The 24638-nt window shown below is 50.6% G+C and overlaps 1 protein-coding gene across 1 annotated transcript in view; it reads left to right on the forward strand.

The window, feature by feature from the left end:
- Positions 1 to 24638, forward strand: part of LOC311522776 (NACHT, LRR and PYD domains-containing protein 3-like) — a 120448-nt gene that overhangs the window by 9438 nt on the left and 86372 nt on the right. The window contains exon 2 of the mRNA XM_084632243.1: positions 12881 to 13048. Within this exon, the coding sequence (XP_084488369.1) occupies positions 12881 to 13048 (168 nt within the window). The remainder of the gene's footprint in view (positions 1 to 12880; positions 13049 to 24638) is intronic.

Consider the following 24638-nt stretch of genomic DNA (forward strand, 5'->3'; position numbering starts at 1 on the left):
TATTATTAGTTTCTACCTCTGTAGTATCTTCTTGTGTGTCTCAGATTGGGATCTTACTCTCCCAAATGGCTGGAGTGGCACTTTCCCTTGTTTATAGTCTCTCATTGTATAATTCTGATTTTAAAAGTAAACCATAGATCCATCAGGAATTGCCAGTTTGTTCAGAAACTTCACACATTCTGTCTAGACAAGGACCTAGCCATATTGTTCAATCTACTTTTCCTCTACAGACTGGATGACTATTTCACTGCACCTAAAGCTGAATGTAAAAACAGTGCCTACATTCCAGATAGTACAAGAGGGACTGTCCACCCCTTCCATGGTTTATGCCACTACGACTACATCAAGTCAATACTCCAGTCCTCCCACTGGCTCCCCGTCATTTTCTGCTGCCACTTAAATGCCATGGTCTTAATCCTCCATGAAATTCCTGGGAGGAGCCAGGCCTGGGCCCAGAGAGACCTCCCAGCCACTAGGAGTGGACACAGAAGCAGCCTCAGCAGGGAGTAATGGACAGTGATGTCATCAGACTACCTGCTGCAGGGTCTTGCTCTTGTCACTGGCTATTTCTTGCAGCTCCTCCTTCCCTCTCCCTCACAGTCTCTTCACCTCAGTTTCCCTCCATTCTCCCTCATTCCTCCCCTCCCCTCGTCCTTCTTGTTACTTACTATTAAGCCAATCCCCACATAAGAAACCTCACCCAAAATTAAAAAAAAAAAAATGTCCCTCCCACAGCAAAATAACAAAGTGACACAAACAATGTCGTCTTGGGATGCATCAGGAGAGGTATTTCCAGTAGGGATAAGGAGGTTTTAGTACCGTTATATAAGGCACTGGTGAGACCTCACCTGGAATACTGTGTGCAGTTCTGGTCTCCTATGTTTAAGAAGGATGAATTCAAACTGGAACAGGTACAGAGAAGGGCTACTAGGATGATCCGAGGAATGGAAAACTTGTCTTATGAAAGGAGACTCAGGGAGCTTGGCTTGTTTAGCCTAACTAAAAGAAGGTTGAGGGGAGATATGATTGCTCTCTATAAATATATCAGAGGGATAAATACCAGAGAGGGAGAGGAATTATTTAAACTCAGTACCAATGTGGACACAAGAACAAATGGATATAAACTGGCCACTAGGAAATTTAGATTAGAAATTAGACGAAGGTTTCTAACCATCAGAGGAGTGAAGTTTTGGAATAGCCTTCCGAGGGAAGTAGTGGGGGCAAAAGATCTATCTTGCTTTAAGATTAAACTCGATAAGTTTATGGAGGAGATGGTATGATGGGATAACATGGTTTTGGTAATTAAATATTCATGGTAAATAGGCCCAATGGACTGTGATGGGTTTTCAGATGGGGTAAGATCCAAGTTACCCGGGAAAGAATTTTCTGTAGTATCTGGCTGATGAATCTTGCCCATATGCTCAGGGTTTAGCTGATCGCCATATTTGGGGTCGGGAAGGAATTTTCCTCCAGGGCAGATTGGAAGGCCCTGGAGGTTTTTCGCCTTCCTCTGTAGCATGGGGCACGGGTCACTTGCTGGAGGATTCTCTGCTCCTTGAGGTCTTCAAACTACAATTTGAGGACTTCAATAGCACAGATATAGGTGTGAGGTCTTTTTTAGGAGTGGTGGGTGAAATTCTGTGGCCTGCATTGTGCAGGAGGTCAGACTAGATGATCATAATGGTTCCTTCTGACCTAAATATCTATGAATCTATGAATTGTGCCATTCACTCTGCTTGTGTGTTGTCTGTCATATTTAATTACACTGTAAACTCCTTGGGGAGGGACTTTGTATGGAAAGTCTGTACAGTGCCTCTTATGATGGGTTTGGTCATAGAAACTCCCTTGAGACTGTCACTTTATGCACTGGAACACCACTGAGAATAACTCCCCCTGCCAGAATGGGCATCCCTCAACTCTGTCTTGCTGAGCTGGACACTCCAGTTTAACTCCAGCACAGACTCAGAGAATGGGCCACCCCCTCTGGAGTTTCTCAGACACTGAGATTCACTCAGCCCTAGGGTTTCTCAGTTAACAGGGACTTGTCCAGTGCTTGGTATACAGACTTTCTGGGAGTCTGAACCCCAGATAAATCAGTCTTACTCTGAATAAAGTTTATGCAGGGTACATTCATAAGAGTCTGCCCTCTTTATCACTGAAAGATATGCACAGCTGTTTGCCCCCCATCCCCCAGGTAACAATTCCTTACACTTGGTTTATTAATAAACAAGTGATTTTATTAAGTATAAAAAGGTAGGATTTAAACAAATATAACAGATTACCTGAAATAACATGGAGGGTGAGAAGTTATTATTGGTAACTAGTTTCTTAGTACATTACAGACAGAACAAAGTTACTAAGTAAAATAACACATGGCTAAGCTTAAAGTCCTTCTCAGGCCAAAGTTGTATTTTCTGACTTGGGTCCAGCAGTTCTCCCCCACCCCTGTAGTTACAATCCTTTTGTTTCCAGGTGCTTTCAGATATCTCTTTGGGGTGGGGAGGCCGTCTCTTAAGCCAGTTGAAGACCATCATTATTTACTTCCCCCGCCTTATATAGAATTTTCCTAAGGCGGGAAACTTTTGTTTTGTTTGATCCTCATACCACTCCCTCCTGGAAAAGTAAAGTACCAGATTTAAGATGGATTCCAGTATCAGATGACATGGTCACATCTCTCTATCAGACCCCAGCCCCATTTTTCCTGGGCTGACCCCTATGTACACAGGCAGGCTAGCAGGTAAACAAAGCTATTTACAACTCATTGTTTCTGTAGCACCCTTAATGGCTTCCACTTAATATGACTACATCAGTAATGCAAGTTTATACCTTATTTTCCTAAATTCAGACATAGAAATAATACATGCAACCAAATAGGAAAACCATATTCAGTAGATTACAACTTTTGTAACGATACCTGACATGGGACCTTTTGCATAAAGCACGTTCTAGTTATGTCATTCATATTGACAAGCATATTTTCATAAAGCATATGGAGTGCAACCTGTTCTTGATTGCTCTACATGCACTACTGTAATACAGATAAGAACCTTGTGGCTATAGCTCCAGCAACATGAGAGATCAAATTTTGATCAATGAACTCCCTAGGATTAAACCTGAGAGCTGGAAACGAAGCACTCTCAGCAGTGCTGCTTCTATTCTGTGTCCAGGCCTAAAACCCCGCTAGGTATTGCCAACAGGCCGGTGATGGATGTAGTTATCCAGTAGCTTCTGGAATCAGTTGCGCAGGTGTGGGAGACTAGGTGATACCAGTTGGAATTGGTTGTTATGTTGTGCAGAAGCTCATGTTAAGCAATGCAGATAAGTTAGAATTCAGACAGTGAATGTAGCAGAGCTCTGTCAGACTCCCTGGCTCTGCATGATCACTGAACTGCGCTGGAGGTAGCTTGTAAGGCCGGCTGCATCAAGCAATGGATTTGTAAGTGCTGGCCAGAGTGCTGCATGCTCAAGAGTTTGGCGGGTTAGATTTCCCTCCTCAGTGGCAGTTGGTGACAAAAGTTGTTAGTAAGTGTTCTAAGTACTCTTACTGTCCCTCACCAGCCAACAAGCTTAAGGATCAGAGTCATAACTGGAGGCTTAAACTTCTTCTAGTGTTTCTAGGATTCCTCTTTTGTGAAGGGGCAGAATTTGGAGAAGGAGGGTGTCATGTTATTCCTGATGGCCGCAGAGAAGAACAGTAAATATCAAAAACATTTTATAAAGAGCGAGTAGAGGTCTTCTTTTTTGCATATTGTCATAAAAATTGCAGATAGAAAAACTGTTCTCAGATCAGTCCAGTCTACAAATGATGATTTTTTTTTTATTGTTTTGCATTTCATGGTACAAGCACACACTCTTGTATGATTACAGACTTTGGCTTTAACCAAAGGTAAAGAAGTGTGGCAAAATGCATACAACATATCACCTGGATCTAAGTATTTCCCAAACTTTCAAAAACAGTACTATTTTGAGTACATAGTTGCATTATCAGTCATATTTAGAAGATTTCTGCTACTTTTGGGGAAAATCAAACATTGGTTTTTAATGACTTGTGGCCTTTGTGATTTTATAATTTTTTTCAGATCGGATAACTAGTAATGTTGAATCATTAGAGAAAACCACACCACTTCCCACCTCTACATCCACCCTGGCCATGACTGCCAGACATGTGCCTAATGTGGTAGCAAAGAAATTTTTCTAGCTGAGGAGTTAAACTTTAGTGCCCAAAATACATCCAGGCTGGTAGACTAGTGAAAAGAAAGGGTTTTCAGTGTTGCTTCAAGTGTAAATCTGCATGTAAACTTAATCATGGAGCTGCTATTGCCTTTGCATACATTCCTGTCTCCCACTTAGTTGATGCTTGTTTTGGACTTTGTATGCATCTGCTGGGAAATAATCAAATCTATTTTGGGGTCATGTGATTTTGATGTATCCAATTCTCTTTACAGTACATCATAATAGGACACTAACAAGCCATCCCAGTACAGAATTCCAGATGAAAACTATGAATGCTCTTATAATTTTGATCAAACACAATTTTGCCCTTGAAATGTATGGCAAATTTCTAATATTGGAAATGGCACCTGACATTTCCAAAACATCTGGGTCAGTCCAACCTTCCCTCCCCCCACCCTAGCCTCACGTCTAGGGAGCCCTTTTTGAATTTTTGTTTTTCCTTCCAACAGCTCTTCAAATGTTTGTTTGGGTCTGGTCAGTAGTTAGATCTTTTGGAATTATTTTACACACTTTAGCAAATCACAGTGGGTATCAGTATGATGAGAAGCCTCATCAGTAGCTCAGGCACTAATATTCAACACCTGATTGATAAATAACTCCTCCTTAAGAGCCTCAACCAAGAGGGAAAAAAAGGGAGGTCATGTTGGTTAAAAAAATGGGGACACTTCTGAAACTGAGAAACACAAGGGAATGAGAACAGCTCTATGCAAGAGAAAGGCCGGTCATGTAATTAAATTGCTAGATCAAAACTCAGACTGTGTGACCTTGGGAAAGTCATTCAGTCTCATGTGTCTCAATTTTCCATTTGAAAAATAATATTTCCTTTCCCTATATTTTGTCTTCCTGGTCTAATTTAGATTGTAGGATCCTCAGGGCAGGGACTGTGTGTATTGTTGCTCCTTCTTTTAGGACCATTGTCCTGTTCTGACTCCAGCGTTACCCTTAACCAAGGGGTGGCAGGTGTCCAGCACCTTTCCGATCAGAGGAGAAATCAGTGACATGGAGTCTGGGTAAACTCTAAGTGAAACTTGTCACATTTACTCGCCTTTTTTGGATTGAGATGGTCACACAGCAAACAGGGCAGGTTCCTCTTTCAGAACTATCAGCCCAGCAACAAATTACAAAGGAAAAACTCTGCTTCAAGAATGGACTCTTGTCAGAGCTCAAGGCAAGAACATACTCTCTCACTGCTGGCACAGCTGCCTCCTTCCCAAAGCTTACTTTTGTCTCTATTCCTCATTTTGGGGGGGTGTAATGAGGCATGACTCACCCATGCGGCACCTCCTGCTGGTTGTCCTTGGGAATTAGCTCTATCCAGCTCCAAAGCACCCTCTGCCAGCCAGTGTCACTTGTTACTGGGCCCCAAGTCCCTCCTGGACCCCAGTTCCCCCTTTCTCTGGGGTGCTACCCCTGGCAATACCCCACAATCTTAAGATCTCCCCTCCCACCTAGCCTCAGTCTTGGCTACTACCAGTCACCATCTAGCCCCTGCACACTGGAGCGGACTGCAATGTATAAGCCAATCATCACAGGTAAGGGGAGTTTGGATCTACTGCCTCTACCTACCCCCAGGCTGCACCCCCAGTACCTATTAGGCCTTAAGAAAGGCCTGCAGCCTGGGGCTTTTCTAGGCAGGAAGACACTCCCCAGTACTGCTCAACTCCAGTACCTTTCTTGGCTTCAAACAGCCAGACCCCTTTTCTCTCAACTGCCTAAGGAAAACTAACCTAGCTTCTGCCTAGCAGCCCTTTTATAGGCCTGCTGCAGCTTGATTGTGGCATGGCCCCCAGCTGTGGCTGCTTTCCCAAATCAGCTGAGCTTTTCCCCAGCCCCAGGCTTTTCCCAGGGCTAATTTCAAGGGCTACAAGGAGAGAAAGGTCAGTCTGCTTGGGCTGCCCTATTGGCTGGAGCCCTCTCTCTCTCTCTCTCTGGTTGTCCTGCTGGCTGGAGCTCCTTCTCCTTCTCTTGGGCTGTTGCTGGCTGGAGTGCTCCTTCTGTGGATTGCTGCTGCAGAGTGGGGTGGGGGGCCCTTGCTAGCTTGCCCCCTTCCCCCGCCCCGAGGGAGAAGCCAGGACCCCACTACTGCCACCTGTGGGGGTCCTTCCTGCCTGGCCGCCAGGGTTGCTAGAGCTGCTGCTGCATTTGTCCTGGGGAGCTGCTGGAGCAGGAAGACGACCGAGAGGACCATCGGCTGCTGGGGGAGCGCACAGAGACTCGGGAGACCACTGTGGAGGGGGCCATTAAGGCCTGAGTGATTATCAAACTGTGCTTTTGTGGTGGGGTCCTGACTGTGTTTGTGGGGATGTAGGGGGTGTGGCATGGAGCCTGCCCCCTGATCCATCTGTGTCCCTCCCCCCCACCATTGCCCCCTCCACCGTCCACTCACCATCTGCCTCAAGCTCCTGCCTCCAGGACTCAGCTGCTTGTCTGGCCTGCCGCGCCCATTTGGGCCTGCAGCAGCAGCCAGCCAACATTGATTTTTCGCAAGCGCATGTGGGTGCATGTGCCCCCCCTTTTTTTGGACTGCCCCCCCCTCCGATTACAGCCCTTTGCCCCTCTCCCCCACCTTCTTTGCCTAAGCCCCTTGTGAGCCTAGTTTGTTTGCCTGCCCTGCCCTGCCCTTTTTCCTCTGCGGTTTGGTTTCGTTGTCCTGCCCCAGCCCTACAGCTAGCCCCTTGGTTCCCCTGTCCCACCCCCAGTCTGGTTGCTCCTTTTCCTTTGTGGCCCCCCCTTGCCCTGATTGGCCCTCCCTTCGTGTGCCCATGCCCCCTCCCATGTGCTTGTGCCCTCCCCCTTTTTGGTTGATCACTGCACCCCCCTGATGTTGTTGTAACCTTCCCTCCCCTAGTTCAGCTAGAGAAGCCGGATTTCCATCCTATGTCGGCGACTGACCCCCACCCCCCAAGTCCTTAATAGCCCCTTTATCTGCCCCCCCAATTTTGGCATCCTCCTTCCCTGCCTGCAGCCTAGCGGGGAGGAGTGGTTGACCTGCTTCCCCTCCCCCCCCCCCTTTCTCTTTTTTCACCTCCCTCACAGCTCATCATGGTGGGAGACACGACAGGTGGGATCCATGGGGCAGACCCCGCAATTCCCCCTCCAGCCTCTACTTTAACCACCGCTGCCGAACCACCTGCTATTGGCCCCGCTGGGGCACTGGCAGCGGTGGGCAATGGGGTGACCTCAGCTGCTGCCACGTCCCTCACCCCCTCCGATTCTGGGGGAGCTCCCCCAGCTGGTGGGAGGGGCCGGGGCAAAAAGAAGGGAAAGAGCCTTGCTAAAAAGACTAGGCCCTCCATGGCAGGGGCTGCCCCCACTGCCGCGGCCCCCACCATCTGCTGCGGTGTCCCTCCCCGCTGTTCCCTCCACCAGCACCGCGGGCACTCCCCCTCCGGCCCCTAGAGCGTATGCCCAGGTGGCGGCAGCCCCCCCCCCAACCACTACATCCTCTCTCCCAGCCACCGCCGTTGTTACCATCCTTAGCGGCCGGGGCCCCTTCCCCACCTTGACCAGGAAGCACGGCGTCCGTTGCCTCTTGGTGCCCGCCTCGCCCCACGTGGAGACCTACATGTGGGCATTGGCGAGGGTGGTGGGGCCTACGGCCATTGTGGCGGCCTCCAAAATGTATGGCAAGGTTGTCTTCTTCCTTGCCTCGGAGGCCGCCATCCAGGAGGCGGTGGAGCAGGGCCTGGCGGTGAGGGGGGGGGCTGTTCGTCCCCCTGGAGCCGCTGGAGGACCTGGGTGCCCGTGTAGTCCTGATTTCCATTCCTCCTCTCCTCCCCAATGCTGCCCACCCTCTCTGTCCTGGGGAAACCAATCTCTGTTATCAGCCCTCTCCCGCTGGGCTGCAAAGACCCTGCCCTCCGTCACATCCTCTCGTTCCACCGGCAGGTGCAGCTTCAACTGCCGCCGGCGGCGAGTGTCAGAGAGGCGCTCAAGGGGTCTTTCCTGGTCCCCTACCAGGGGGCCCGTTACCGGGTGCATTATTCCATGGGGGAGGCCTGGTGCTACCTCTGCCGGGCGATGGGATACATCCGGAGGGACTGCCCCTTGGCCCGGCACGGAGGAACGCCTGGGACCCCCAAGTCCCGGCAGGGTGCCGGCCCCGTCATCGCCGGCGCCCCTGGCTGCCTGGTACCCAGAGCCGCCCCTCCTCCTTCTCAGCCCACCACTGGTCCTGCTCAGGCCTAAGGGGTACTTCCACCAGTGTGTCCAGATGAATGGGAGAGCCCCGCCTCTGCTGCATGCACTCTGGCTGGGCCCGTAGAGGAGGGTGCGGTGGGGATATCGCTGGGTGTGGGAGAGGGCCCGCCCCAGGGGGAATCTGCCCCCCCCATGCTGCCCCGCTGTTGCTTTCCCAAGTCATCATCCCTGCCCTCAGACCCAACCCGTTACTCAGCCCGCAGACAATGCCATGGAGGGCTGGACCCCAGTACATGGAAAGCGTGGCAAGTGGAAGGCTCAAGCTCCGCTCCTGCCATCCAATGCGGAGGCCCCCTGGAAAACCAGGAAGGGGACACCGCTGCCGAGCCTTCCGCCCTGCCCACAGCCACGTTCCATCCACCAGTGCCGGCTGGGGAAGACGTGGCAGCACCGGAGAGGAGCGCCTCCCCTCCCTCGTGGTCCCTCGCAACGGAGACCTCCGCTAGAGCCCCTCCTGCTCCCTTAACATCTGAAGCCCCTGTGAGACCTGAAGCGGGCGCTGGTGGGGAGGGCCCCGGGGTGGTGAGAGGTGATTGAGGCCCTGGGTCTGACCCTGGTCACCCGGGGTAGGATGACCCTCTGCCAGCGGGCCTTGACCTGAGCGACCTCACCCCAGCCCCCCTCCCCATAACCACTGCTTCCGCTCCCGCCTCCGAGGGTCTCCTGGACTCTTCGACCTGCCCCGTCGCAGGTGGCACTCTGCTGATGGCCGCCGAGCCTGCTGAGGCGATAGCCAGTGCCTCGCGGCCAGGACCCAAGTTACCAGGGGTATCCCCCATTGGCGTGGGGCAACCGACTTCCTTCCTGGGCTGGGGCCCCACTGAAAATTGTCCACCTCCTGATGTCGTGGCTGTCACACCTGCCATTGAGCCTGGCATCACTGGGGTCCCCCTCCCCGTCCCTCAGGCCCCTGAGCCAGACCGAGGGGAGCCACGTCCTGGCGACCCAGTTCCTGGAGCCCAGGATCCCACCTCTGTCCCTCTTCCCACCCCTACTCCTGACCCCTGCTCTACCCCTACTCCTGACCCTGTCCCTATCCCCTCCACCTCCCGCGATGCCATTGCCGCCCCTGGGGCCGTCTCTTTCCCTTTCCCGGAGGGTGACCCCCAGGAAGCGGCCTTTGTGTTTCCATGTCCCGACTCACTAGGGGCTGCAATCTTCCCTCCACCGCCCTGCATTGAGCCGGGGTCTGAGGCAGACCACATGCCACCGGCCCATCAGGCGCCACATCGAGGGTCCGCCCCTTGCCTGCCCGTCTTGGTGGGCCACGGGGCTGTGCCAGGGGCCCCACTGGAGGATGACCGGGGGCCAGTGATCCCACCCCCCAATAGGCTGCGAGAGGAGCTGTGGGAGTTTCTAGAAGATGTCTGTGGCTCCCGCAATAAGGTGCAGCTTGCTGTCCAGCGATGGGGGGATTTTCACAAAATCCTCCGGGCCGTGAGGGCCCTTATGGGGGAGGGTAAAAGGACCGGGAAGCAGGGCGCCGCGGCTTACCACCGGGTCCGCAGCTTCCATGACTCCTTGCTCACCTACGGGGTAGGTCACAGTTTGCTGCACAGCCCAATGTGGGCCGTGAGCATCCCTGATGGCGAGGATCACCCCCAGCCCTCCTCATGACACCTATCGCCTTTGCAACATTGAACACCTGGGGCTGTAGGATGGGTCTCCACAGGTGCCAAGTGCTCTCCTTCCTTCGGGAGGGGGGGTACTCTGTGGTTTTCCTGCGGGAGACCCATACAGATCCAGCAGTTGAGGACAGCTGGCGGCTGGAGTAGGGGGGACAGGATCTACTTTAGCCATCTCACAATTTGTATGGCTGGAGTGGCGACCCTTTTCTCCCCCGACCTACGGCCCAAGGTGCTGGGGGTCGCCGAGGCTGTGTCGGGCCGTCTGCTGCGCCTCCGGGTCTGCATGGAGGGGCTTGTGGTCAACCTCGTTAACGTCTATGCCCCGACATCGGGCAAGGAGTGGCTGTCTTTTTATCATCAGGCATCTGCCTTCCTTGGATCCTTGTGAGTGCCTGGTCCTGGGCGGGGACTTTAACGCCACCCTCAAGGAGCAGGACCACTCAGGGACTGAGCAGTGCCCAGCCGCCGCGGACGTCCTCCGGGAGATTGTCGAACATCACTCCCTGGTGGATGTCTGGTGCGACCACCACCCGGACGATATCTCGACGTCCACCTATGTCCGAGTGGAGGCCCATCGGTCGTGCCACTCCCGGTTGGACCGCATCAACTTGTCACGCTTCCACCTTTCACAGGCCCACTCCTCCAACATCCGGCCGGCCCCTTTTTCAGATCACCATCTGGCCACCGTGACAGCCTCTCTCTCTCAGGGGCCAGCCTATTGGCATTTTAACAACAGCTTGCTGGAGGATGTGGGCTTTGTGGCGTCCTTCTGGGAGTTCTGGCTGGCCTGGCGAGGGCAGCGGCGTGCCTTTCCCTCGGCGCGGCAGTGGTGGGACCTGGGGAAGGTGCGCACTTGGCTCTTCTACCGTGACTACACTCGGGGCGCCAGCCGTTGGAGGGATGTGGTGATAGAGCAGTTGGAATGGGAGGTCTTGGAGCTAGAGAGGTGTCTGGCCGCCAGCCCTGAGGTCCATCCCTTTGCGAAACATTCCAGGAGAAGCGGGAGGAGTTCCGGGCCCTCGACAACCATTGGGCCCGGGGTGCTTTTGTTCGATCCCGCATCCGCCTCCTTTGGGAGATTGATCGCGGCTCCCACTTCTTCTATGCCCTGGAGAAAAAGAGCAGGGCCAAGAAGCACGTCACTTGCCTTCTGGCAGAGGACGGCACCCCCTCTCATGGATCCGACGGAGATGTGAGAGAGGGCCAGGACCTTCTACACAAACCTTTTCTCCCTGGATCCGACTGATCCTACCGCCCGCCCGCTTCCCAGAAACCAATAGGTCCAGAGGGCGTCTGTCCTTTTTTATCCCCATTGCAGTCCTCCTTTCCCTTCATGTGTCCTCTGCCCACTTTGGGGTATCTTTCTCCTCAACTTCTCACTTTTCTTCCGTCCTTTCTTCCCTTTAAATCTTGTGGAGCTCTTCTCTGTTGCTTCATCAAGAACACCCTCTCCCCACCTCCCCTGGCTAGGGCTTATCTCAATAGTTTCCTACGTACACCTATGAGGTTTTTTTTTCTTTCCCTGCTCAACATTGTGAGTGCCTGTCTTCCTCCCTCCAAAATATCTCAGGGGTTCTATGAAATCTTACTGAACCTGGGGGCCCCACAGGGAGTGGGTGCTTCTCTCGCTCATATAAATTCAGGGCTCTTTTTCTCTCCCAAACCTTTGGATTCCCCTCCCCATTCAGTGGAGTGACCATATTTTCAATACAAATGTAGTCATGAAAAAGGCCGAGGAGGTGACAGTTCCGGTGGCTGGGATGTCTCTACATGTGTGCAAGATTTGGCAGCTGTCAGGGATTCAGAGGTCTCCCTGTGAGCCCTGGAGGGAAGGAGGAGTGGCAGTATGTGACAGACATGCTGGGTGCTGGTCACTGAGATGCACATGGTCATAGCCAGGCTGCTGTCATAGTTCCACACTCTTGTGGGCTGGCAGCTCCCCCAGGAGCCCAAACTCTGCAGGGAGGGACTCGGAATCCAGTAGAAAATTTCTGTTGTAATAACCCCACTGGTTTTTGGAACAGGCCCTGCCAACAGGGTAACATGGTTGCCCTCCTCTCAGGGGCTCTTCTTCTCCAAACTTTGGGGATCCCCCTTGTTGTGGAGCTTTTCTCCTCTTTGTCTTATTTCCCCCAACCCCACCCTTTGGTCCCTGGTGTCAGTGGAAGGTGAATATGATGCAGTCAGTGCTGGGCCTCGCAGCTGCCTCCCCTCCCCAGGCCTGAGGGGCAGAGCTGGGGGCAGAGACAGGAGATGGCTGCTTCCTGCAGGCAAGCAGCAGAGCCAGTGCCCGGCCCAGCTGCCTGGGGAGGGGGCTGCTCCTACAGGCTCCCTGTCGCAATGGGGCTGCTCCGATTAGGTCGCACCATCCCAGGGCTGATCAGTGCCAAATCCAATCTGATTGGCTGAGAGCTGGGTAGGTGGGATTTGGCATGTCCCGGTGGCTGCCCTTTAAATTCTGGTTGGTCAGTGGAAAGGGTGAGGGGCGGTGCTTAGTGAGGAAGTCTCACCCCAAACCTTATTCCTTATTGGTCAATGGCAGAGATTTAAGGATTGGGGTGTCTGGTCCATTCACAGTGCTGACTGGTAAAGAGTGAAGTGCAAGGGGTGGGGCTTAGGCAGGAAGTTCCCCCCCACACTGGTTCCTCATTGGCATAGGGTGGGGGTTGGGACAGGCGGTGGAGCAGGGCTTCTACTTCATTCTTCACGTGGATTGGTCAGGGACAGGGAGGCTGGTGGGCGGGGCCGCCTGTCAGAACAGCTGTGACGAGCCCCCTTCACACTGTGATCCCCCTTCTCTGTGTTTCTCTCTCCTGCAGCTTGTGGAAATGTCGTCTCACAGCCGCTGGCTGTGGGGATCTTGCAGATGTTCTCAGAACCAGCCAGAGCCTGACCGACCTGTACCTGTATAATTCTGTGGAAGAGGCCGGAGTGCAGCTGCTGTGTGGGGGACTGAAACACCCGAACTGCAAACTGCAGACACTGGAGTAAGTAACATTTGGCCTCCTTTGTGTATTTGTAGGTGTCCTGTGTGTAAAGTGCTTGACACAGTGAGAAATAGTTGAGGGGAGAAGATTTTTCTCTCTCTCCGTTCCACTCTGATGTTTCTGGGGGACTGAGAAGTTACCCCATTATCCCCTGCATACTACCCCCCTGTAGTAGCTGTCTGTCAGCTCCCTGGCACCACCAGCCCTTCTCTCACCCAAGCACTCTACTCTGGGCTTATGCCAGCCCCAACTTTGCCTTGCAGGGTGACAAGAGGGGCACTGAATCCCCAAATCCTTTTCCTGTGATACCCAGCCCCTGACTGGCTACTCACAGAAGTATCAGTTCTTCTGCACCCAAAGATGCTGTGTACCCCAGTTTACCAGAGTTATCTTAAACCGCTGCTCTTGTAAGCCACAGAAGACTTGTGAACACTTACAATAAGACAAAAGTAGGTTTATTGAAAGAAAGAAAGAAAGAATAAAGATTTATGCAGGAATGAGAGAAGGTGATGGAAACAACTGGTTGTAATGCAAAACAAAAACCTAAAGCGTGAACCTGAGTCTACACTTGTCAATAGCTACCTCTCCTATCTAAAGAACTAGGTTTTCCCCACAAAGTTCAGTCAGTTGCAGAACTAGCTGGTTTCATAAGGACCAGGACCCAAATATTCAGGACAGCCCCCTGAACTTCTCAAAGGTTTTCCTCAGTGAATACAGAGTGCCTTTGCCTACACTCTGTTATCCTGAAAATCGTCATTGGCTATATTCATAGCCAGGGTGATCCTCTGCTTGCTGTGATGTTCCTTTTCACCTCTAAGTGGTTTGGATCATTTCCCATGGTCTTTGATGCTTTTCCATTGACTGTTCTGGGATGTGGCAGGAGTAGACAACACAGCTTTCTACAGATGAATAAATATCCTATAAGATGTGTCTGGTGTATTGGGTTTGTCAGGTATGCAGTGAGAGCTGTTTGCAAAGAACAGAGGACCCTTTGCCAAGGATGCTTGTGTCACACCAACCCCATTTTTTTTCTCTATCTTTCCTCTTATTACACCCACTCCATCTCATGCTGACCCTGGTGGTGTTCCTGGCAAAGGCTTTAGCAAAGGGGTGATCTTCCATTTAGCTCTGAACCTGGGCAAGCCAAGACTTAGTCTGATACCCTCTAAGGAGTTGTACACATAGCCACCGACTTTCCCTCTAGTCAGGGGGTGCTCGAGTCCCCCCTCCCCCACTCCATCCCTTCCCCCAAACCCTGCCCCCACACTGCCTCTTCCTGCCCATGCTCCACCTCTGCCCCGCCCCATACCACCCCTTCCCTCAAACCCCCACCTCTTCCCCGCCTCGTCCCCTGAGTGCACCATGTCCCCGCTCCTCACCCTCCCTCCCGGAGCATCCTGAATGCCACAAAACAGAAACCAAGGGGATCCAGTGGATATAGTGTACTTAGATTTTCAAAAGCCTTTGACAAGGTCCCTCACCAAAGGCTTTTACGCAGAGTAAGCTGTCATGGGATAAAAGGGAAGGTGCTCTCATGGACTGGTATCTGGCTAAAAGATAGGAAACAAAGGATAGAAATAAATGGTCAGTTTTCAGACTGGAGAGAGGTAAATTGTGATGTCCCCCAGGGGTCTGTTCTGGGACCAGTCCTATTCAACAGATTCATAAATGATCTGGAAAAAGGGGTAAACAGTGAGGTGACAAAATTTGCAGATGATACAAAACTACTCAAGATAGTTAAGACCCAGGCAGACTGTGAAGAGCTACGAAAAGATCTCTCAAAACTGGGTGACTGGGCAACAAAATGGCAGATGAAATTTAATGTTGATAAATGCAAGGTAATGCACATGTGAAAGCATAATCCCAACTATACATATAAAATGACGGGGTCTAAATTAGTTGTTACCACTCAAGAAAGAGATCTTGGAGTCATTGTGGATAGTTCTCTGAAAATCATCCACTCGATGTGCAGCGGCAGTCAAGAAAGCAAACCGAATGCTGGGAATAATTAAGGGATAGATAATAAGACAGAAAATATCATGTTGCTTCTATATAAATCCATGGTATGCCTCCATATTGAATACTGTGTGCAGATGTGGTCCCCCATCTCAAAAAAAGATATATTGGAAAAGCTTCAGAAAAGGGCAACAACAATGATCAGGGGTATGGAACAGCTTTGTTAAGAGGAGAGATTAATTAGACAGGGACTTTTCAGCTTGGAAAAGAGACAGCTAAGGGGAGATATGATTGAGGTCTATAAAATCATGACTGGTGTAGAGAAAGTAGATAAGGAAGTGTTCACTACTTCTCATAACACAAGAACTAGGGGTCACCAAATGAAATTAATAGGCAGCAGGTTTAAAACAAATAAAAGGAAGTATTTCTTCACACAATGCATAGTCAACCTGTGGAACTCCTTGTCAGAGGATTGTGGGAAGGCCAAGACTATAGGAGGGTTCATAAAAGAACTAGATAGCCATTGATGGACCTATCCTCCATTAGTCTATGAGCCAGGATGGGCAGGGATGATGTCCCTAGCCTCTGTTTGTCAGAAGCTGGGAATGAGCAACAGGGGATGGATCATTTGATGATTACCTGTTCTGTTCATTCCCTCTGGGGCACCTGGCACTGGCCACTGTCGGAAGACAGGATACTGGGTGAGATGGACCTTTGTTCTGACCCAGTATGGCCGTTCTTATGTAGATTCCTGAGAGGTCTAATAGCTACACAATTAGTCAGAGTGCTTTGAATTTGGCATGCCTTATGGGTGCAAGGGGTTCTGTTAGTGATCCCAACATTGGGGTCATTTGACCAAGGGGTTCCTGTGATACAGCCCCTCCCTCCATCCAAAAACCCAGGTTTTCTTAAAGTTGGCAGATTCTGGCAACCTATTTATGCTCAAAGACAAAGATCAATCCAGGGCTTAGCTCATCACAACAGGGTCTCAAATGCTCGAGGGTTCCCCAGCACAGGGCTTGGCACCCACAAGCCGTTTGGGGGAAATCAAATTCAAACATTATTTCAGAAAGAGTTTGCATCTCCAGTTAGGCACTTCAGAAGGCTTGTGCGCCTATTCATGTGCCTAATTAATTAAACTGAGCATGAACAGAGGGAGAGGCTACTATCGGTAAAACCACCTGTCACAGGATGGTGACTCTGTGGATGTGTTAGGATAATTGCATTTGAGTACCCCCCCCCCCCAGGGAACTGTGAGTCCAAATGCAATCCCGGGGCAGAAATGTGAAGTAAAAGAAACAGGCACATTGTTCCAACTACATCTATTACAGGGGGATTTTAATTAGGGGGAAAGCGAATCTGAGTGTGGCAGAATATGCAGGAAGATGCTGAAACTATTTTTTGGGGAAAAAAAACCCCCACACAAGCTAATGCTTGCTGGGAGGGGAGAGCGATTGGGGTAACAGAGTCGGTGGGAAGAGGGGTTGAGGCTCAGGTAATTGGGATCTAGGGGCACAGGGGGGAAATGATTTGTGTGTGCTACAGTCTGGCTTTACCCGCAGTCCATCTCCAGGGGCGTGACCTCCCACTTCCCTTCTCCCCTCATCTGATCCAGGTTCTGGGGGCCTTGTTTTTTAAGAGGGGTCAGAGCCCCACTCCCTATTCCTTATGTTATGGGGATTTGAGGAACCCTTGTCCCCTGGTGGTGTCTGAACTCTTCTCCATACTCCTGCGTGAGTGCAAGGCTCTGGGGAAACCTAATCATCTATGGGGGTGTGACCCCCATCACTGCCCCCTCATGTGATCCGGGTTCTGGAGAGGGCTTGCCTTTCTGGGGTGTCTCAGCCCTTCTCCCTAACCCCTCCATGTAATCTGGAAGTCACTGCCCCTTTGCGCGTGTCTGAGCCCCACTCCCTGTCTCCTGCCATCCCATGTGTGCTTGGCTGTGGGAACAGCTGCCCATCTATGGGAGTCTGACCCTCATCCCTTCCCCTCCCGCCCCCAATGAGGCAGGTGCCAGGGGGCTTGCCTCTTGGGGGTGTCTGAGCCCGTTTCCCTACCCCGCATGTGAGCCAGGATCCAGGAAGCCTTGCCCTCTAGCTTAGAACAGGCATGCTCAGAGCATGCACCAAGAACACACTCCTGAGGCAGGTGTGCTTGACACACATCAGAAACTCTCCAGCACTGAGGGGGAAAGGGAACACCCACAGAAATGAATGGAGCAGTTCACATGTCTCAGAGCTATTTTTTCAAGCTGCATTAATCTCCATGGGGTATTCTCATTCAGCTGAGAACATCTCATTGAGATGAATGTGCCCCTTACTACCTCTCTGAGCCTTCAACTTTGAGGTGGGAAACCTGCCTTGGGTAGAAATCTGAGAATGAACTGTAAATGTCTGGGGAAAAATGAAGTTAAGGTAAACGCCCACACAACCTTAACTGTGCCCTCTCTGAGTGATGTCTCAGAATACCCATAAGACACACACTTGAACTCTGCCTTTGCATTATGATGAACAGGTGCTGCCTGTACTTGCCCTCCACTCAAACACTGAGCCTACTCCCCTGAGAGAATACCACATCGGTAAAATGTAACAGTCACTTCATACCCTTTTAGAGTCCCTTCAGATTTACACACAGGTTACCACCTCAACCTATACCTTCCCCTACCCATCATTAAATCCAAAGACTGCTCTACTGACGCTAGCCATAGCACCCCCGTGCCCTGCTCCTGACACAACCTCCACAATTCTATACTGAAGTGATGCAGACTGGAACCTCATGGTTCACATGCTCCTCTTTCTTTTGAGAATACACACAGAGGAGACTCAGACCCAGATCCCCTCATGACGCAGTCACCGCTCTATGATGACGCTCCTCAAGCTAATCCCTAGATCTCCTTATATCACAATCACAGTTCTTCCAAGATGCTACAATGTATTCCTCCACCATTCAGTACAGTTACACCTAACATGGTGAATGCATCTGGAGGGCATGCACTTAATTGCCAGGGGCTATTGCCAGCTCCAGGAGCAGAGTTAAGATTATGTGGGTGTTTACCTTCACTCTGTGTTTCCTGGTTTTCTGAAGTGTGAGATGGGCATGAGCGATCACCCGGCAACCTTAACTCAGAATTAAACAAGATTTTTGTCATTTAAGTATTACTGTATTATGGTAATTCCTAAGTGCCCTAGCCGCAATCAGGGCCTCAGTGTGTTAGGCACTGGACATGATGTAATGGCAGGTGTCAACAGGCGGTTCTGTTATAGTCTTCCGAGTTCTTTTTTTTAGCACGTAAGCAAGGTTTTAGTCTTGGGGCAATGTGTGTTGTGTTAGTTTCATTGGGTTTTGCAAGATTTGGTGGAGATGCGGTTTTGGGGAGGCGGGAGCTGTGCAAGCAGCCAGAGAGTTTGCTGTCTGCCTTGCGCTATGACTACAGTCTATTCTGGAGACAGGTTTCTCCTTGGGAGTTTGGTGTTGGGCTGAGATCCTTGAAAGAGGAGACAGCCCTTTATGCTGTGTGACCATCTCATTCCAGGACAGACAAAGGGAAGGGGAAGTCAATATTATAATTCCCATTTTTCAGATGAAAAATTGAGACCCAGAAAGATGGAATGACTTGCCTGAGGTCACACAGATAGTGTATGGTAGAGCCAGGAACTGAACACAGACCTCCCAAGTTCTGATCCAGGGCTTTAACTACACAACTTGGCTGTCTTGTGCAGAGAGCTGTGCTCATTCTTGTGTTTCTCAGTTTCAGAATTGTGCTTTTTAAAAATGGATATAGTCTCTCTTTTTATATGGTTACAGTTATTAAGGCAGAGCTACTTAGTAATCAGAGTGCCTCTTGGGCTTTGCTTTGGACTGCAGCCGCCAGAAGTCCTCATTCAGGGTAGAAAGCAAGACCACAGAGCTGGACCTGTGACACAGGGCATTGGTACTGAAGTGCTTTGAGATTAACAAACAGCGTAAGATTGCACTTGCTTGGTTATGCATGGGGGTTCTCCACATGGACATTTGCTTCAAAAGGAAAATACGACACAACTCTGCCCATTGAGAGACAAATGCTGGCTGTTGTGTCTGGTGGTGTATCCTAGCTCTACTGATGTCTGACCATAATATGTTCATGAAATTTAAGAGCTGTAAGCCATATTACAGAATCCACTGTGCAAAGAACCACCTAGTGTTGCTAGTTCTTGCCGTTTTATTGCAAGGTTTACAATACTTGATGGGGTTTTTATTCAGCCTCAGCTCTTGGAGGCATGTGAATATTTGAGAATTTCAGCTTAATTTTTTATTTATAATTAAGTTCCTAGGTCCTCGTGATTGTGGAGAAAAGATTAAATATGTGACCCAAGTGTAACCTATACAGTCAGGAACTAGAAGGCTAAGAAAAAGAAACACAAAAGCATTACTTTTCTTCATGATTTTGGGGGTCTCACTTATGACTTTTGAACATCTGGAATTGCCAATACTGCCTATATGTCAGAAAATAATTATGACTTTGCAAAAGTACTTATTAATGTGAAAGAAAGGCCCCTAATGGACCTTCTTAAAGCAGCTGTGCTTTCAAGGGCATCTATAAATAGTTAAATCGGAACTGCAAGAGGAGGAGTTTGGCTCCAATACTATGCATTTCCAAAACAAACTTTGATAAGGTCAGACAAGAAATAAAAAATGACCAACTCTACGGCAGCATGACAAAGTAATTGTAGATGGCCGGACAGAGGAAAAATCCATGGTGCCCCCCAATAGCAGTTGGGTGCAGGAGTCTGGTAGAAGGCTAATATACTGGTCACTGAATGAATAGTTTTCTGTTCCGTGAGTGACCAGAGCAGGGACTGCCCTAGAGCAATCAGGAAACTGCTAGAACCAGTGAAGGCAGGCAGGCTAATTAAGACACCTGGAGTCAATTAAGGATGTACTAGAATCAATTAAGGCTGGCAGGCTAATCAGGACACCTGGTTTAAAAAGGAGCTCCCTTCAGTTAGTGAGGGGTGTGTAAGACGCTGGGAGTGAGAGGGTGCTGCTGGAGGACTGAGGAGTATGAACACCATCAGGAAGAAGGTCCTGCGGTGAGGATAAAGAAGGTGCTGGGGGAGGCTATGGGGAAGTAGCCCAGGGAGTTGTAGCCGTCACGCAGCTGGTACTGGAGATGTTGTAGACAGCTGCTATCCACAGGACCCTGGGCTGGAACCTGGAGTAGAGGGTGGGCACAGGTTCCCTCCATCCCCCCCAAACTCCCTATTTGACACAGGAGGAGTTGACCTGGTCTGTGAGTCATAGCAGATGGGAAGGTCTAATTTGGGAAGGTCTCTGGCCTGTCCCCGACCCACTAGGTGGGACAACAGAGGCTGCGGAGATTGTTCTCCTCCTTTTCCCCATGCTGGCCAGTGATGAGGTTAGCTGAGTGAATGGCAGGTTTGAGCCTCTAGCAAAAGCGGCCAAACTGAGGACTTCCGTGGACCTCTGAGGCGAGCAAATCCACCAGAAAGCACAGGACCCACCAAGGCAGAGGAGGAACTTTGTCACAATTGGTGTCAGGGGTGGGATTTGGTGCACAGTGTGGTGGAAGAAGGAGGGTTTAAAAAAAAAAGAGGGAAAGGGTTGTTTTTTTTTTCTCCACCACAATGGCTGAGGTACTGTGGGCACTGATACAAGCCACGGCTGCCCAGCAGGAGGCTACCCGTGTCCAGACAGCCGCCCAACAGGAGGCAGTGCGGCTGCAGCAGGAAACCAATCACCTGTTGATGGACCAGGCCCCTCAAGACAGTGCTATGTTGCAGGAACTGGTAAGCCAGGTGAAGGCCCTTACGGTGCTGAACCTCAGCCATGATGGGACGCGGGTCATATGGGCCAGCAATTGCCTGCAGAAAATGACATGGGAGGATGACGTAGAGGCATACCTCCTGGCATTTGAGAGGACAGCCCTGTCGGAGGCTGGCCCCGAGAACAGTGGTCTGGCATTCTCTCCCCATTCCTATCTGGGGACGCCTAGAAGGCCTACTATGATATGACTGAAGAGGCTGCGGCAGACTACCCCCAGCTGAAAGCAGAGATCGTGGACAGATCTGGGGTAACGACCACAACGCGGGCCCAGCGGTATCATGAGTGGAGGTACCAGGAAAACAAACCCCCACGGTCCCAACTATATGACCTCCTCCATCTCACACAAAAGTGGTTACAAACCGAGTCCCAGAGCCCAGAAGAGATACTTGAGGTTTTGGTCATCGACTGATACATGAGGGTACTACCGCCTGATCTTAGCACCTGGGTAAGCCAGAACGACCCCTCCACCTAGGACGAGGTTGTTGCACTGGTAGAGAGGTGAAGGATGGTGAGGGAACTGACCCGACCAGCTAAGAAAGAGGCACCTCGAGTTAAACTAGCGGCACCAACCCCCAGAGCTCAGGTGACTGGGCCCCCAGGAAGGCCCAGGTGGAAAAGAGAGGGGCTGAAGGTCCACTGGAGGCAAGAAAAAGTCGGAGCACTGAGGGTGAAGAGGATTGTGGTGTTAGACTGCCCAAACTGAGAGACCGGGGAATGCCTAGGGCCCCATACAGATGTTATGCCTGCAGGAAGTGGGGACACATAGCTGCACAGTGCCCCGATGCCGAGAAGCCTATGCAGTGTAACCTGGGGAACTGGGCAGATCCATGCTCCCTAATCCACCTTGTGGGGGTTGAACTAACCCCACATATGTATACCAGACCAGTGAAACTAAATGGGGTAGAGACTACGGCACCAGTTGATTCAGGGAGTGCTATCAAACTCATCTCAGGGAAGCTCGTGAAGAGTAGTGAGCTGTTGCAGGCCAAATGTATGGGGATAATGTGCATCCATGGGACGGTTGATTATTACCCCACCATCCCAGTAAAAATTGAGATCCAAGGGAACATTACAGAGATGATAGTGGGTGTAGCCCCTAAACTCCCATACCCTGTATAATAGGGAGGGACTTCCTGGAATTTTGTGACTTCCTCCAACACCCTCTCTGGGAGTAAGGGAGGGACCCTGAAGCTAGTGAGGCATCCACAGTGGACTGTCAACCCCCAATCTTCTCCAAAATATCCCCAGATTTGTTCTCCACCCCCAGGTGGGGCAGAAAGACAAAAAGGGAAAGAAGGGCAGCTGAGGCCTTGGGAGCCCGAGTACTGACCCAAAGCCAGAGGGTCGCTCTCGTAGGTAGGCGGACCCAGACAGCTGGAAAGGAGGCCTCCCAGGAGGAAGAAGCACCTGAGCCAGACCCCAACCCTAATGCCTATGAGCCGGCAGAAGCAACAGAAACCAGCCCCCTAGAACCTGGGCAGACTAGCCCCGGGAGGGAAAATTTTGGATGGGACCAAGCCGAAGATCCAAGGTATGACAACATTAGGAATGAGGTAACAGAAATAGATGGGGTCCCCGTGGAAGGGAAAACCCAGGGACCCGGCCCCTACTTCATCATAAAGAAGGATCTCCTGTACTGGGTTGCACCAGTACAGGGTCAGAAGGTAGAACAGCTCCTAGTACCTGACAAACACCAGAAGGCTGTATTAAAATTCGCCCATAGTCATCTTTTTGTGGGGCATTTAGGGGTAGAGAAGACCCTGGCATGGGTCCTACGAAGGTTCTTCTGGCCCAGGGTGCACGAAGAAGTGCGGAGATACTGCACTTCCTGCCCAGAGTGTCAGCTGCACAGTCCCCGTCCCCACTCGAGGGCACCTTTGGTACCCCTTCCCATCATAGAGGTCCCATTTGAGTGAATAGCCATGGATCTAGTGGGACCCCTAGAGAAGACTACTTGGGGCCACCCATATATACTTGTTGTTCTGGACTATGCTACATGGTATCCAGAAGCCATCCCCTGCCCTCTAAAACAATAGCCAAAGAGCTAGTGGGGATTTTGCCCGAGTGGGGCTACTGAAAGGGATACTGACGGACCAAGGAACCCCATTTATGTCAAAACTAATGAAGGATCATAGAATCATAGAATATCAGGGTTGGAAGGGACCTCAGGAGGTCATCTAGTCCAACCCCCTGCTCAAAGCAGGACCAATCCCCAATTAAATCATCCCAGCCAGGGTTTTGTCAAGCCTGACCTTAAAAACTTCTAAGGAAGGAGATTCCACCACCTCCCTAGGTAACGCATTCCAGTCTTTCACCACCCACCTTCCTAGTGAAAAAGTTTTTCCTAATATCCAACCGAAAACTCCCCCACTGCAACTTGAGACCATTACTCCTTGTCCTGTAATCCGCTACCACTGAGAATAGTCTAGATCCATCTTCTTTGGAACCACCTTTCAGGTAGTTGAAAGCAGCTATCAAATCTCCCCTCATTCTTCTCTTCTGTAGACTAAACAATCCCAGTTCCCTCAGCCTCGCCTTGTAAGTCATGTGTTCCAGTCCACTAATCATTTTTGTTGCCCTCCGCTGGACTCTCTCCAATTTTTCCACATCCTTCTTGTAGTGTGGGGCCCAAAACTGGACACAGTACTCCAGATGAGGCCTCACCAATGTCAAATAGAGGGGAATGATCACGTCCCTCGATCTTCTGGCAATGCCCCTACTTATACACCCCAAAATGCCATTGACCTTCTTGGCAACAAGGGCACACTGTTGACTCATATCCATCTTCTCGTCCACTGTCACCCCTAGGTCCTTTTCTGCAGAACTCCTGCCGAGCCATTCGATCACTAGTCTGTAGCTGTGCATTGAATTCTTCCATCCTAAGTGCAGGACTCTGCACTTGTCCTTGTTGAACCTCATCAGATTTCTTTTGGCCCAATCCTCCAATTTGTCTAGGTCCCTCTGTATCCTATCCCTACCCTCCAGCATATCTACCACGCCTCCCAGTTTAGTGTCATCTGCAAACTTGCTGAGGGTGCAATCCACACCATCCTCCAGATCATTTATGAAGATATTGAACAAAACCGGCCCCAGGACTGACCATTGGGGCACTCCGCTTGATACTGGCTGCCAACTAGACATGGTGCTATTGATCAATACCCATTGAGCCTGACAATCTAGCCAATTTTCTACCCACCTTATAATGCATTCATCCAGCCCATACTTCTTTAACTTGCTGACAAGAATACTGTGGGAGACAGTGTCAAAAGCTTTGCTAAAGTCAAGGAACACCAGGTCTACTGCTTTCCCTTCATCCACAGAACCAGTTATCTCATCATAGAAGGCAATTAGATTAGTCAGGTATGACTTGCCCTTGGTGAATCTATGCTGACTGTTCCTGATCACTTTCCTCTCCTCTAAGTGCTTCAGAATTGATTCCTTAAGGACCTGCTCCATGATTTTTCTGGGGACTGAGGTGAAGCTGATTGGCCTGTAGTTCTCAGGATCCTCCTCCTTCCCTTTTTTAAAGATGGGCACTACATTAGCCTTTTTCCAGTCGTCCGGGACTTCCGCAGATTGCCTTGAGTTTTCAAAGATAATGGACCAATAGCTCTGCAATGACATCCGCCAACTCCTTTAGCACTCTCAGATGCAACACATCCGGTCCCATGGACTTGTGCACATCCAGCTTTTCTAAATATTCCCGAACCACTTCTTTCTCCACAGAGGGCTGGTCACCTCCTCCCCTAGTCCATATACATACCCTGAGGACTTTGGTCTATCATCCACAGACCAATGGGCTGGTAGA

This window comes from Lepidochelys olivacea (assembly GCF_965140295.1).
Source record: "Lepidochelys olivacea isolate rLepOli2 genome assembly, chromosome: 6".
Classification (NCBI taxonomy): domain Eukaryota; kingdom Metazoa; phylum Chordata; order Testudines; family Cheloniidae; genus Lepidochelys; species Lepidochelys olivacea.